Source organism: Acanthaster planci, linkage group LG21, assembly GCF_054643075.1.
Source record: "Acanthaster planci isolate LZ-2023a linkage group LG21, COTS_SCS, whole genome shotgun sequence".
Lineage (NCBI taxonomy): Eukaryota > Metazoa > Echinodermata > Asteroidea > Valvatida > Acanthasteridae > Acanthaster > Acanthaster planci.
The window spans coordinates 10,150,469-10,164,199 of record NC_141797.1 but is presented as its reverse complement, the minus strand read 5'-3'; the positions used below and the strand labels follow the sequence as shown (position 1 = coordinate 10,164,199).

The 13,731-nt window shown below is 42.6% G+C and overlaps 1 protein-coding gene across 1 annotated transcript in view; it reads left to right on the top strand.

Annotated features, from left to right (window-relative positions):
- Positions 1-13,731, top strand: part of LOC110981193 (uncharacterized) — a 30,952-nt gene that overhangs the window by 7,303 nt on the left and 9,918 nt on the right. Inside the window, 8 exon segments of the mRNA XM_022238549.2 lie at positions 3,244-3,338; positions 7,352-7,460; positions 7,914-8,009; positions 8,564-8,618; positions 9,300-9,487; positions 10,799-10,876; positions 11,318-11,681; positions 12,052-12,177. Of these exon segments, the coding sequence (XP_022094241.2) occupies positions 3,244-3,338; positions 7,352-7,460; positions 7,914-8,009; positions 8,564-8,618; positions 9,300-9,487; positions 10,799-10,876; positions 11,318-11,681; positions 12,052-12,177 (1,111 nt within the window).

Genomic DNA, 13,731 nt, shown 5'->3' with positions numbered 1-13,731 from the left:
GGAAGTGGACAGGCTGTTTTTAACTTAAGCCGGGAAGGGGCAGACAGATGAATGAAACCTGGTTGCATAGGGTCAATGGACAAAAGCCTATTGACCAATCAGTACATGTAGCTCTGGCCACATTTGAAGTCAACTCCAATTGGCTGCTCTGCTGGGTCGCATACCTAAACTTTGCATATTTACCATACCACGTGGAGCATTAGATGACCCTCTATATCAGTGACAATCATGAAACCTGGGCCCACGTTTCACAGCGCTGCTAAGGCCCTGTTTGTTTCACACGGATCTGGATCTCGATCAGTGATCCTAACGCTGGTTCGCACCATCCATTAGGCGAGTTTTGGTGTCTGTAAACTAACGATGGATCACTGACCGTGATCCAAAACTGTGCGAAACAAACACGGCCTAAGCACACAATTTCAGTCTAGCAGAGGCTCCATATATTTTATCACAACCGTAAGCAGTAAGCGCGACAAAAGGCACACTTTAGCTTCGAGGAAGAATAGCTTAATGCAGTGACAACACCAGAAATCTCTACGCACAAGCAACCATAACCCTGACAACGCGGAGCACTTCCATGAAATACTGCTTACGGTGAGCAAAATTCTGTGCAATAGCAAGCACATAGCCTTTCTGCTAACTGTCACACAGTGCCATGAAATTGGGCCCAGGTGCAAAGTTTACTAACCTAAAGCCCGATCCCTCATCCGAGATTGAATTCTCATATTCCTTTGTTGTCATGATGGCCTCATACCCTTAGGCATGCATGCACACAGGTATTTCAGTAACAGATTTATGCGTGTCATTATGACCAACCAAATTACTGATGTTTTCAGAAAAGTCCAGCCGTACGTTATGTGGTTTGGCAGCATTGCCTTTGGGAAAGGATCCCCTGGCGTAAAAGAAGAAATCTTGTTTATATATAATAAATTATAAAACATGACCCGGTCTGTAGAGCCTTGGTGAGCCAGTAGTCTGTGTATGCTGTGGAAATATATCAAAAATTTACACGTACAGGGACAGAGACAGTTACTGTACATGTATACCGTTACCATGAAGAAGGGATTCATGAATGGTAAATGGCAGCCATGCCTTCAGGAATCCTACATTTACACATCATGCGTCTGTTATCAAACCAGATGTTCTGCCTCTGAACGACCAGGAAGGAGGGGCACACAGGCACAGAACTGACTTCACAATTAATTAATGAGGTGACCGTTTGCATTGCTGTGTTGGAGGCATTGCCATAGATATTATGTGCACGCTCATGCAATCTCAATTGTCATTTTTGATTGCACCAAATTAAATTGTATTGGGAAAAAAAAGTGATTTCCATTTGTTTCATACATGTATGTGGACTTTTTGTATTGATTTCAAAGTTTGGACCGTTACCTCCAATAAGGAGGGAAGTTCCTTGGATGGGTTTTGGGTTAATTATTATCAATGAGTCATTGTACATGTACTTGGGCTAGAGATTTAAGCTCAGCCTTCATGATTTCATACACGATGTATCTTCATCAATCAGTCTACTTCATGCTTTCTCATCAATACCCACTCTGTCAGACATGCGTGTACGGTACATGTACATACATGTTTACATGTTACGCACTTTACACGTGTTCGTGTATATGCATGTGCACATGTTACGCACTTACACGTGTTCGTGTATAAATTTATGTAAAAGGTTAACAGTGCAGGTACATGTATGATGCCAGAAGTTATGCTGTCATGGTTGAAGTATGCATTGTGATGAAACCCTTGATTTTGCCGTGAGCAGGTGATTGCAATTTGGCAGGTGTGGAAATATAATTGTGACCGCTGAGAGAGCACATATACATCATGTAGATCTGTTAAGTAGCTATGATTGATGCTGTTCTATTGATCATACATCTGCCTGGAATTGAATTGCACCCTCACTGGCGAAAGAAAGAGAGACTGGCATGGAGTTTTCCAACCGCGTTCTTGCAACTATTCGGTGTGCGCATGAAGACCATACATTCCAGAATAAATTTGTCGCATGCACTCAACGTGCTCGCCATCAAATGCGCATAAACCTGCACGGCTATGCCGTGAGTTTGTACTAAATGATTGTCAATTTCATTTAAAAACACGCCCTCTTTTGTTCCTGCTCGGAGCGGATGCCAACAGGACTGTTGTGCACACATGTTTTCAGAGCCCTGTCTGTACAGGGCCCAATTTCGTGGAGCTGCTTATCAAATAGAAAAGGCGTGCTTACCAAAGCATCAACTGTCGCTTTCCGTTCAGCCCTATTTCACAGTGGTGCTTGGCACAGTTCTTACGCTTGCCTGTGCATTAAGCAGATTTTTTTTTCAAGGTAGGCGTGTCTTTTGTCATGCTTTTTACTGGTACTTTCGGTCTTCTTGAAATCGGAGCTTCTGTTGGCATAAAAATCCTGAGCTCAGCACCATCATGAAATTGGGCCCAGATATGGTCTATAACATGCTTTGGCTGTCCGCATGTATCTGCTGAAAATCTAGCGACCTACCTGATTTACTTGGAATTGAGTGTGCAGGGACAAGGGCATGAGAATCACTGTAGGTTTTTAGGACAGGACAAGAAATTAGCATTCAAGATGCACAGTCCACATAGGTTGTTCAGAGACTCTCATATTAAAAATCTTGCAGAGTTGCTGTCGGGACCTCTTAAGACCACCACAAGACCTCCAGTCTGAATTCAAGTCACAAGCAGTTCAAATGAACCGCAACCAAAGCATTCCTTTGTCATTGTTCACTCTGACTGGTCTTGTGCATAGTCTTGTGACAGGTCCTGTGCTTAGTCTTTTGACTGGTCTTGTGTCTGTTCTTGTGAATGGTCTTGTGACTGGTCTTGTGTCTGTTTTTGTGAACGGTCTTGTGACTGGTCTTGTGTCTGTTCTTGTGAACGGTCTTGTGTCTGTTCTTGTAAACTGTCTTGTGACTGGTCTTGTGTCTGTTCTTGTGAATGGTCTTATGACTGGTCTTGGGTCTGTTCTTGTGAATGGTCTTGACTACGACATAGAAAACTTGCAGGTTGAAACCTTGCAAGGCACCGTACATGTATTCCTGTTCCGGTAAAGATTTTCACAACAGTTACATACATGGACCGGTACATGTACAGTACATCACCAACAAGTGCCCATGTGTATACGTTCATGCACACGATCAGTGCTGAATAAATTGCCAGATTCTGCAGTATGCGAGCAGGTTTTGAATTAAATTTTCCACTTGCACGTTTTGCTTGTAGGATTTTGAATACAGTCTGGTTCAAGAGGAGAGTATATTGGTTGCGGATATCATTGCCCGGCTCCTGAGGTTTGCGTTGCAGCGAACGGACATACAGTAAGTGCATGTACGTTGCTCATGTATTCATTTACCTGTGCCTTCGGTTTAACATCTTCTTAGCCCACTCTCCTGAACACTGTCTGAGTTGCGTGTATTATCCTTTCTCTTGATTAATTATTGTGTTAAAGACCAGGCTTCCTTTCCACTTCCACGTTGTAATGTCATTAAGTATTAAACACCTGTTGACGGATATCCCACAAGCATTAGTACCAGTACGTGTGTGTTCCTGTACATGTACATCCATGTAGTGCTGATGGTGTAATTCGATAATCAGAATTGGCGGTCGTTGCTGTCATGGTGGCAAAGCCCTCATGGGCAGGTGGTTTGCGCATGTTACAGGTACACGCCCCGGCCTCAGTGACCAACAGGGTGTCGTGATTTCCTAACTTCACGCGCGCGCGTCAAGCTGAAGAATGTGCGTATGAATGCGGTGCCACCGCAGTTAGGGCGTCTAATCAGATTAGTCTACACAGTGTACCGATACTCTGCCGCTACATTTACATTATGTACATGTACATACACCTGTTGAAAAGGGAGCCTTCTGAGTGGCCAACATGTACACCTGTTGAAAAGGGAACCTTTTGAGTGGCCAACATGTACACCTGTTGAAAAGGGAGCCTTCTGAGTGGCCGTTATGTACACCTTTTGAAAAGGGAGCCTTCTGAGTGGCCAACATGTACACCTGTTGAAAATTGAACCTTCTGAGTGGCCAACATGTACACCTGTTGAAAATTGAACCTTCTGAGTGGCCAACATGTACACCTGTTGAAAAGGGAACCTTCTGAGTGGCCAACATGTACACCTGTTGAAAATTGAACCTTCTGAGTGGCCAACATGTACACCTGTTGAAAAGGGAACCTTCTGAGTGGCCAACATGTACACCTGTTGAAAAGGGAACCTTTTGAGTGGCCAACATGTACACCTGATGAAAATTGAACCTTTTGAGTGGCCAACATGTACACCTGTTGAAAATTGAACCTTCTGAGTGGCCAACATGTACACCTGTTGAAAAGGGAACCTTCTGACTGGCCAACATGTACACCTGTTGAAAAGGGAACCTTCTGACTGGCCAACATGTACATTGTATGTGTACACCTGTTGAAAATTGAACCTTCTGAGTGGCCAACATGTACAACTTACAAATCAGTACAGTGTATGCGCATGTAAAAATGCACTTTCATCTACCGTGTGAAATGAACTTATAGTTCATGTGCATGCACTCATAAAAATTGATGTTCTTTGTACATGTATTGTTTTATGCATGGGATACATAATTTACCAGTGCTGTAGCTGCATGTACATGTATGTGCTATGGATGATATACTGTACATGTACTGTGAATGTATTTGCCATGAACACTGTGTACATAATACGTCAGGGTTTCTCCTGCCATTTCAAGTTTTGAGATAGCACCCCTCACTGATTTTAGTGACCACCTCAGGCTTTTCTGTCGAATTTCACCTCATTCTAAAATAGACAAAGTTGGAAGGAAAAGGCAAAATAATTTAGATATTTTGATGTATACATGTGGATCAGTTTCAAATCCTTCAGAACGATAAAGAGGGACACAGAATACCAGATCAGTTTATTTTAGAGGGGAAATTTACAGTAACCGAGTGTACTACCGGTACACTGTACGTGCATTGCACTGTATGTACATGTAGGTTGATTAGCCAAGACTCAATCAATTACCGGCACATCTAAGTTCAAATGTTCCCCAGACATTTTTTCTCCCTGTACAGTCCAGGGTTTCCCCTGCCTATTCAACCCTCAGGCTTTTCTGTTGAATTTTACCACCTTACACTTAAAATAGACAAAAAGCAAAAGAACTTCGATGCATGTATTTTGCAACAGATCAGCTGTACATAGTTCAGCATGGTACGGGCGGCCTCAGAACACACGATCCATCTACAATGTATTTTAAAAGGAAATTTCAAGTAAATATATTACTACCAGTAGCAGACTACATAGAATTTATTTTAGGCCTTTTTGAAAACTCTCGCTTTTGTTTCAGACACTAGAAGTTTGGCAAGATTTGTTAGACCACCTCACACAAATTGGTACCCCGGGGGAACCCTGGTACATGTACAGTCTAAAGAATGAATGTACACGTACATGTAGAGTACAGTGTGTACATGTACGTGCAGACTGTGCAAGTACGAGTACATGTGTGGTAGTTGACGGCCTACATGTGACAAGCACTACATGTACAGCACCGGCAGTTGAGCCAGTTGATAGAATATTGTACATCAGACACATAACAGATATCTTCCTCTCGGTAAATCAATGCCATACTTGGAGCTATATCACAATTTTGTGAGTAATAGCTAGTAAAAGGCCTGTTTCCTCTTCAGATCACTCTAGCCGAGGGCCTGCTTATCGGCTGCCCCGGGGCGCTGCGATGTGTATCTACATGGTAGCCGTCCAAGGCACGGCCATTTTTATATACATGTATTTCACCCAGCATTAATTTTGAGCATGGAATGTTCTCCTGTTACTAGGTTTTCTTCCGACATTTCCTGCAGTCTGCGAGAATGTCCAAGATTTCGCTGAAGCCCCTTAAAAATGCTCAACCTTGGAAACTGCATGGATAGGAGGAATCAACTGTTGCATGATAGATGTTTTACATGTGCACCTTGATGCGTGTATTCCTCTGACATTTAAAAGTGTTAATGCATACATGTATATTAGTTCGTACAGTGTACATGTACAAAAAAAAAAAAATGTACAGGTGTACATACATGTACAGGTGTACATACTCTAAGTCCCCCTTCATCATTTGTGCTGAGAATCATTCTGTGTACGGTACATGGACAGGTGCACTCATTATCATGTATTTAATGTTACATTGTAAATGCAATCTTGTAAAAATTTGGAACACTGCCCCTGAAAAACCCTGGAAACCAAATTAAAGATGGAGAAATGACATCCCTGGAGGCAACTTGGTAATTCTGAATGTGTCTGACATTGAAATGTTCACAAGAATTCGATAAGGAAACGACCTCAGGAATTCCAACAGTCTGATGTACATGTACAATAAACACTGTAAGTTACGCGTATACATGCATGTGGACATGTACATTTATGGTGTGCATCTTGAGACCTTTCTTTAATCAGGTCTCCTTTTTTCAGCTGAAGTTTTTCGTCTCCAGTAGACCGTGATAAACGTACATGACCTGTACTGATAGGTACCCTTGTAGCCTATGAGGTTGTACAGGATCATGTACGTACATGTATTTATATTGATGTTGCAGTAGAAATAATGCACAGGTGCAGTGTACATGTACTTGAAGGTCAGTTTTGGATCCTATGCAAATATCCAAGGGGAGTGATATCCATTGACATCTCTACATGATCACATCTGGGTGCGTTCCTTGTGTGTTTCTCCCGAGTGATATCACAGTTTACACACACCTTATCGGTACGTTAACCCGAACCACCCAGGTCCTTTTGGCTAGGATACACCCTGAATCCTTCAAAATCCTCCAACTGCCCCGATGAAAACATTGGATTCAGCCTCAGTCCTCCCAAATCCTCTGATATTTCTTGAATATGTTCTGTGGAGGGGTGCCCACTGCCTCAGTCCTCCAAAATCCTCTGGCAGTTCCTCTCATTATGCTGAGGCAGTGTGAATGGCGTCCTGGAGCAGTGTGGAGGATTTCATATTCAAAATGGGCATGAATTTATGCATGGCTGAACATAAACAACACATGGTCTAACCCACAACCTTGAGACAATGCATCCTTCGCAATCAGCAATGCAATTTTGCCATGCAGCCTCCAACATCCTCAAAAATCCTCCAAAACCACCAAGAGGATTTTGAAGGATTGATGGTTAGGGTTAATCCTAACGTGTGCACCTGATCACTCTATCATCAATATCATAGCATTCATACCAAAACGTGGGGAAAAAGTGTAACTACAAACTGACAAATGATATTTAAAAATAGTGGAACCAAAGTAGAAAGTCATGTCAGAATTTTATAAATGGTTTGATTTTTGCATTTTCAGGATATTCAACTGGGAGGGGCATATTCATCGGTTTATCCAAGAAAAAGCGGGTCGGAGTAAGGGATATTTAAGTAGCGTGCCCTACCGGGCACTTTGTCCAAGGGACAGGGTAAGTTCCTCAGAATCTGCACTGTCATAAATGTACACTCTGGACAAGTCACCACTCTGTACAAAAACAGTGTGCCCGGTTGCATAACAAAATAATGTGATTTATTTTTTTTACACATTCAAACGAAAATCAGTTGGGCATGCTCTGTACTGTGCACCTGCGAATGCACATTCTTGGTCTAGAGCTGCGGGTACCGGTACCTCTCCCATGATGTACAACAAGTGTAGTTGTGGGAACTGACCAAGGCCTAATCAATCTCATCCAATTTTTCGCAGTAAAAGAAAGATTCCAATTCCCAATTCTCGTAGCGCAGGCCAAGGCACAAGACTTGTTTCTTGCATTAAGACTCACACCCAAGGTCAGAGCGCCTTCTACTGCTCATGCATGCAGGTCATTTCAACATTCACACTCTAATGCATTCATACAGATTTCTATTTTTTTTTCTTCTCGTAGCTTTTATTGTTGAAGAAGTTAATCGACACCGTTTATGCTTGCAACTTTGAGGAGCTGACCGAATTCTTGGATGACCATTACTGTCCTGATGATATGGTGAGAGTATAAAACACACACAATGCCTACATTGTAACTTAAGTGTGTATACCGTCGCAGCTACAAATACAAAGCATTACTTAGATTAATCCTAACCCACTAGGGCTTTTTTGCTAGGGTAATATGAATACGTCCTCAATCTTCCAAAATCCTTAAGTCTTTGCACTTATGCTCAAAATGAGAGGTACGTGTACATTAACCCAGCTCCTCAGTCCTTCAAAATCCTCCGGCAATTCCTGCCATTATGTTGAGGCGTGGCGAATGACTTTCTCGAGCAGTGCGGTTTATTTCAAAGTAATGTCGGGCTAAATTTACGCATGACTACCGGTAAGCATAAACGACACGAGGTCCAAGCCGCGACCTTCACACATCCGTCACATTCAGCCGTGCATCCTCCAGCCTGCAAAACCGCCCGAAGGATTTTAGAGGGTTGAGGAGGGTTAGGATCAAAGATCACAAGTACGTAAGACGGCAGGTGTATAAACAAAATGAAGAGTAAACTCTCCGTTTGCATATCATCCAAATGTTTGGGCTTTTTGTTTTTTATGTTCCAGCGATTTCTGTCTGTTGGACAGGATGCTCTGAATAATCAGTACTGGTACTTTAATGGTAAGTTACACTGGTTCCCAGACTCAGTGATGGTGATTATGTAATAAGGGACTAATAGATGTGACCGCTCTGTCAAAATGGGTAATAAGTCGTGCAGTGCCAAAACATGTTATGGCCTGTTCTTTTGGAGAGGGCAAGATTTCTTCAAAAACGTGATTTTGTGGTTTTTCCTTTTAATAGCTTGTATAACATTTATATTTTCAGAATTTGTGACTACAAACAATTCTTTGAATAACAGGCTGCACTGGTAACTTGGACTGAATTATTTTCATTTAATCAAACCAAACACATACCAGCATGGAAACGGAATAGGTTTCTGACTACTGCGGCCATTTTCACAAAGCTTTTCGCAGAGGCGTAACTCCCCTTATGCAACATTTTATCCCGTAAGTTGCACCAAAAATTAAGACCGATTTCATTCAATTCGATTGGCCGTAGGTAGCACCCCCTCAAACAAAGATATTTACAAATAGGAAGAATTGTCAACATAGAACTTGGTACACTAGCTCAGTTGGTAGAATCCGGTATAGTGTTCCAGAGGTCACAGGTTCGAATCCCTTTCTTCTTTGATTTTCTTTGCTCGCTTTTATGATTTATGTTTAGCTGAATTGTGATCAGGGATTAAAGCGGAGTACAGTGATTTGGTATTTCCGACTGTTGTTATTTTGGTGCTCCACCCAGGTTTACGACTGTACAAGGATCTAGCGAGTCCCAAGAAAGGCAAGACAGCTTGGCAGTGCATCTGCAAGGGTATTGAAGAGTGGCAGGCATTCCTGAAGTCCCTCTGCAAGAGCTTACACCCGGATGAGATAACGCTGTATCACTATCTACACGATGAGGTGATGCCCATCATTCAAGGTGCATTGGAGGTAGGCAGACTTAATTTCAAGGTGTCCTTGCTGACAGAGATAGAACTGAGTGCAGGGTGTAGCGAGAAGAATTTGTTTCAGAAATAAAAGGATGGAAATCGTTTTAGATTACAAAATTTATTGATGTATTCAATTTTTGACATCTCGTCGTAACACACTTTCAACAAGCAGCAGAAAGATGATGGTTTACATTGTTTCATGGAGTGGTGTTGCAACAAGCTTGTGGTTAACATTTTGAAAAGTGTGTCTGCTAGTGAAGTTGAGCATTTGAAGATCAATTGTATGGAGACCAATAGACTGAAGTGGCAAATGTGTGTTTATGGTTACAGGTACCTGACCATGCCAAGTTGTGTCACATCCACTTTGTTAACGTAGCTTTTTTTCGCGTTGACTCTCTTGCATCTCTCCACTTACTGATACCATGTGAAATGTTCACTGTCTTTTTTTTTTGTCTTGTTTACTTCCCGGAACAGAAAAGGTTAAATTATTCATAAGACTGGCAGGTGAGTAATACAGGTGGCTTGCCGATGATTTGGTTTTTAACCCCCAAAAAACAAAGCATGGAGAATTAAAATCTGCCAGCATGGAAAACCTTTGCATGTGAATGAAATTGGAAAAGAAATGATGTGTCTCACTTGGCATATTAGATGTGGTTTTGCTTGTAACCTGAACACAAGTTTGTTAGATGTAGATATTGAACATAGCTGTAGTGAGCCATTTGAGCTGTGAAAGTGTGTCCGGATTACCAGCCAAATAAGCGGATATTGGAATATCTGGAAGTACCTGTTGAAATTTTTACATTGATTCAGCTTGAATTAGCCTAGGTGCAAAAACCGTGAAGCTGTCAAAGCCCAAGAAGGACAGTTGGACAAACTAAAAAAGGACTGTACCAGCTTTGTGACCACAGAACTGTTGTAGTTTTGCACAAAGCATGTGCACGTTGTTTTTTTTTAAGATTCGGGTCACGTGCAGTTATTGCTGTTCCAGCATGCCTATGCAGAATGAATACAAGAACAGCTGCTTGGACCACAATAGAGGCTTTCCGAAGTAGCCATCTTTCAGGGCAGTTGTTTCGTTCCACAGAGACACCTCCTTTGTGCGTACCCTGTGGAACAAAAGCACTGGCCTGCAAGATGGCAGCCATGCAAACCATCTGTTCAAAGAATATGTTTTTAAAGACAAGTGTCAATTGTACGAGTTGTATCCATGTACACTTTAAAAGGCCTTGTCACAGCTCACGCAGCATGTTAAATTAGAGAATTGCTGGCCATGTCCATGAGTAATATTCCTCTCTCGCCGATTCTGTTCAAGGACAAAAGACAAGAAGCCAAGCAGAAAAGGAAGCGTTTGAAGCAAGCCGCCAAGGAAGGCAAGGAAGCCGAAGTATTGGTGAGTAGTAAGCTGTCTGTGGACTTCAATAACACACTGTCTTGCAGGTCCGCAGAGGCTGACCATGTCTAGTGCCCTGACTGGGCTGTTGTCCTGACTGGTTAGCAGATTGTTTACGAGTCTCTGAGGCCGTGTTTGGCATCCAGTGCTTCAGCTACATGTAATGTCAGTTTGGGATACAGTGTTGGCCTCAGAGGTACGGTAACCGAACCTAAACTTACTCAAAAGACATGATCACAGTAACAAATGACTTTCATGAGTTGTTGTTTGAGGAGGTTGAAATTTATGGGACATCTTGTTATCATCAAAATCAAGTCTTTCTGCCAACAAGAATCCTGCATTTGGGACTCGTTTTCATTGAGTGCGAAATGACACTGCCTGTCATCACTGCCACTTCAAAGAACTCGGCCAACACAATTTGAATACCTTTTGTCTGCACAGCGAGAATATAACCTGCCTAAAATCGACTATCAAGAGATTCTGCGTCAGGAGAGACAGGACATTTCCAAGATGTCAGACGAACTGACAAAGCTAGCTCAGCTGGCTAACAGTGCGGACTTACAGGTCAACACTCAAACCCTCCACTCCCCCTCGCTGCCCACCATCAAAGAGGAAGGGATGATGAGGAAGCGACTGGAGGACGGCAGCATCAAAGGAGACGGGGACCTAGGGGGCAAGATGTGCCTGAATGTGAAGCCGGAGAAGACGGGCAGCACCAGGTCCAAGATGGGCAAAGACGGCGAGGAGGACGATTCAGTGTTCCTACCTGATCAGAACCTTGGCAACGGTCCGGACGGAAACAAAGGTCAGTTGACGGTGGCTGTTGTCATTCAAAGTGGGAACGTGTCAATCAATTGTGTTTTTCAATAAACTCATAGCTGAATGTTGTTCATGGGAGGATCTGCCACATGCGAGCCGAGCCGTCTCTTGTTTCGATAAAATGAGAAATGTGAACATTGACTGCATTCGAACCTCCGACAATAGACATGTAGAACTAAGCATCTACTTATAGATTTGGCCGTATGTATGTATTCTCTGCCTTATACTCCACGATGGAAGTTGACAATGCAGCAAATATCGGTAGTAAGAATCGCCCACATGACGAGCTTTCAAACAGGTACTCTCACAGGTATTTATGAAGAATAACAAAAGCATTCTTTTTATATTTTGTGCAGACGAAAAGGTGCCACCTCGTAGTAAACGGAAAAGTGACTCCAAGGTGAAGGAGATGGATTGGTGCGGTAACGACGGAGACAACCTGAAGACAGCAAAGTCCAACGGAGAAAATAATAAGATGCCAGGTGTGTAGCTCAAATATGCCAGAGTCGCCATTGAAACTGCATTCCAAACGTGGATTTAAGTATTTTAACATCTTCGTTCTATTCCAAGCTGGTTAAGCCAGGAAGTTCCGCAAGCTTCACTCTCCAAGGCCGCTTTCCAATACTCAACTTTGTCTCCGTCTCAGGCTTTGTCCCCGAAACCAATCCCCGATTGTGGGCCTGAAGCATTTAAATCAAATTTGATTACTGTAAGTTTTTGCTCTCTAGCATCTTATTTGATGTTCTGTGGCACTATTAGACTAATTGGTGCGCTTACAGCTTCAAAGTCAGCTAGTAAAAAAAACAGTTTGAAGCCTGAGACAGAGCCGAAGTTGAGTATTGGAAAACGGCCCAATTCTTGGACTCAGTTGTATAAGTTATATATGTGACCCACCATCCCAGAACCAGGCTGCAGTCGGTAACTTCATAACCCCAAAGTAGTGGAATTTCCACTGTTCAGATTTTCATGGGAGTTTTACAGCTATCTCTACCCGTAAGAAGCTCACTGCAGACAGATTTTGGATTTCACTTTGAAGTGTGAAAAAAAAGCTGAAGGAGAAGAATTGTCCAACATCACAAGTACTGACTTCAGCGTGGTTTGGGGACGGTGGGCCACAATTTAATACTTGAGAGGATTAGTCCATCCTTACCTTTTGATATTGTCAGTATGAGCCCTGAGCTTGACCAATAGAGGGCTCAATTTTCCTACCAACGGAGGCTCCTTTGTTCGGAAATGCACTTTGCTGGTTCACAAATGACTATGAAATACATGGGTGTTGCTGCCAGCAAAATGAACATTCCCTACCAACATGGCTCTTTTCAACCAATGAGGGCGTGCTTCTGATTATACCCCTTATCTCACTTTCACGTTATAGCCATCTCGGCTAGTACGGTATCATAAAGGAATAATTTGCATGCACTCCATGATTACTGTAGTGGAATTTCAGGACCAATCTGAGTTTTGATATTTATTTTATTGTGGAGTTTGAACTTCTCCACTTCTTCAAGTGTCCCTGCTATTAATTTGAATTTGAGTACATCGTAACAGACATGTTTATGTGACATGCCGAGTGTGGGCGTTTTTCTGTTTCCTCAAAAACTTCGTGAAAATAGTCATTCTTCTTGTGTGCACTGTCTTCGGCTGCATTTTTGTCAAATATTATTTGAGCGTTCCCTGTCCATTTGTTAACAATAACCCTGATCCCAAAATGCGTTAGAAGGGGTTGCCTTGTGTGGACCCGGCTTAAGCCACAAAAGGTTCCCAAAACGGGCAGTACATAGACCCCTGTTGTTCACGAGTCCACGCTAGAGGTGTAAGGTTGACACACTGTTGCAAGTAGGCAGTGCTCAGAACAGATACGGTACATTGTCAGTTTCACGATGAAGTGATGTGTAGGATAGTTTTGGTACACCTGGGAGTGACGTACCGTCCATAGACTTTGTGCACATGATACGTCAGTTCGTGGTGCGGCAACTACAGTTTCCACAATACGTCACTTTGTGGTGCACCCAAAGATATGTACATAGGACGATGAC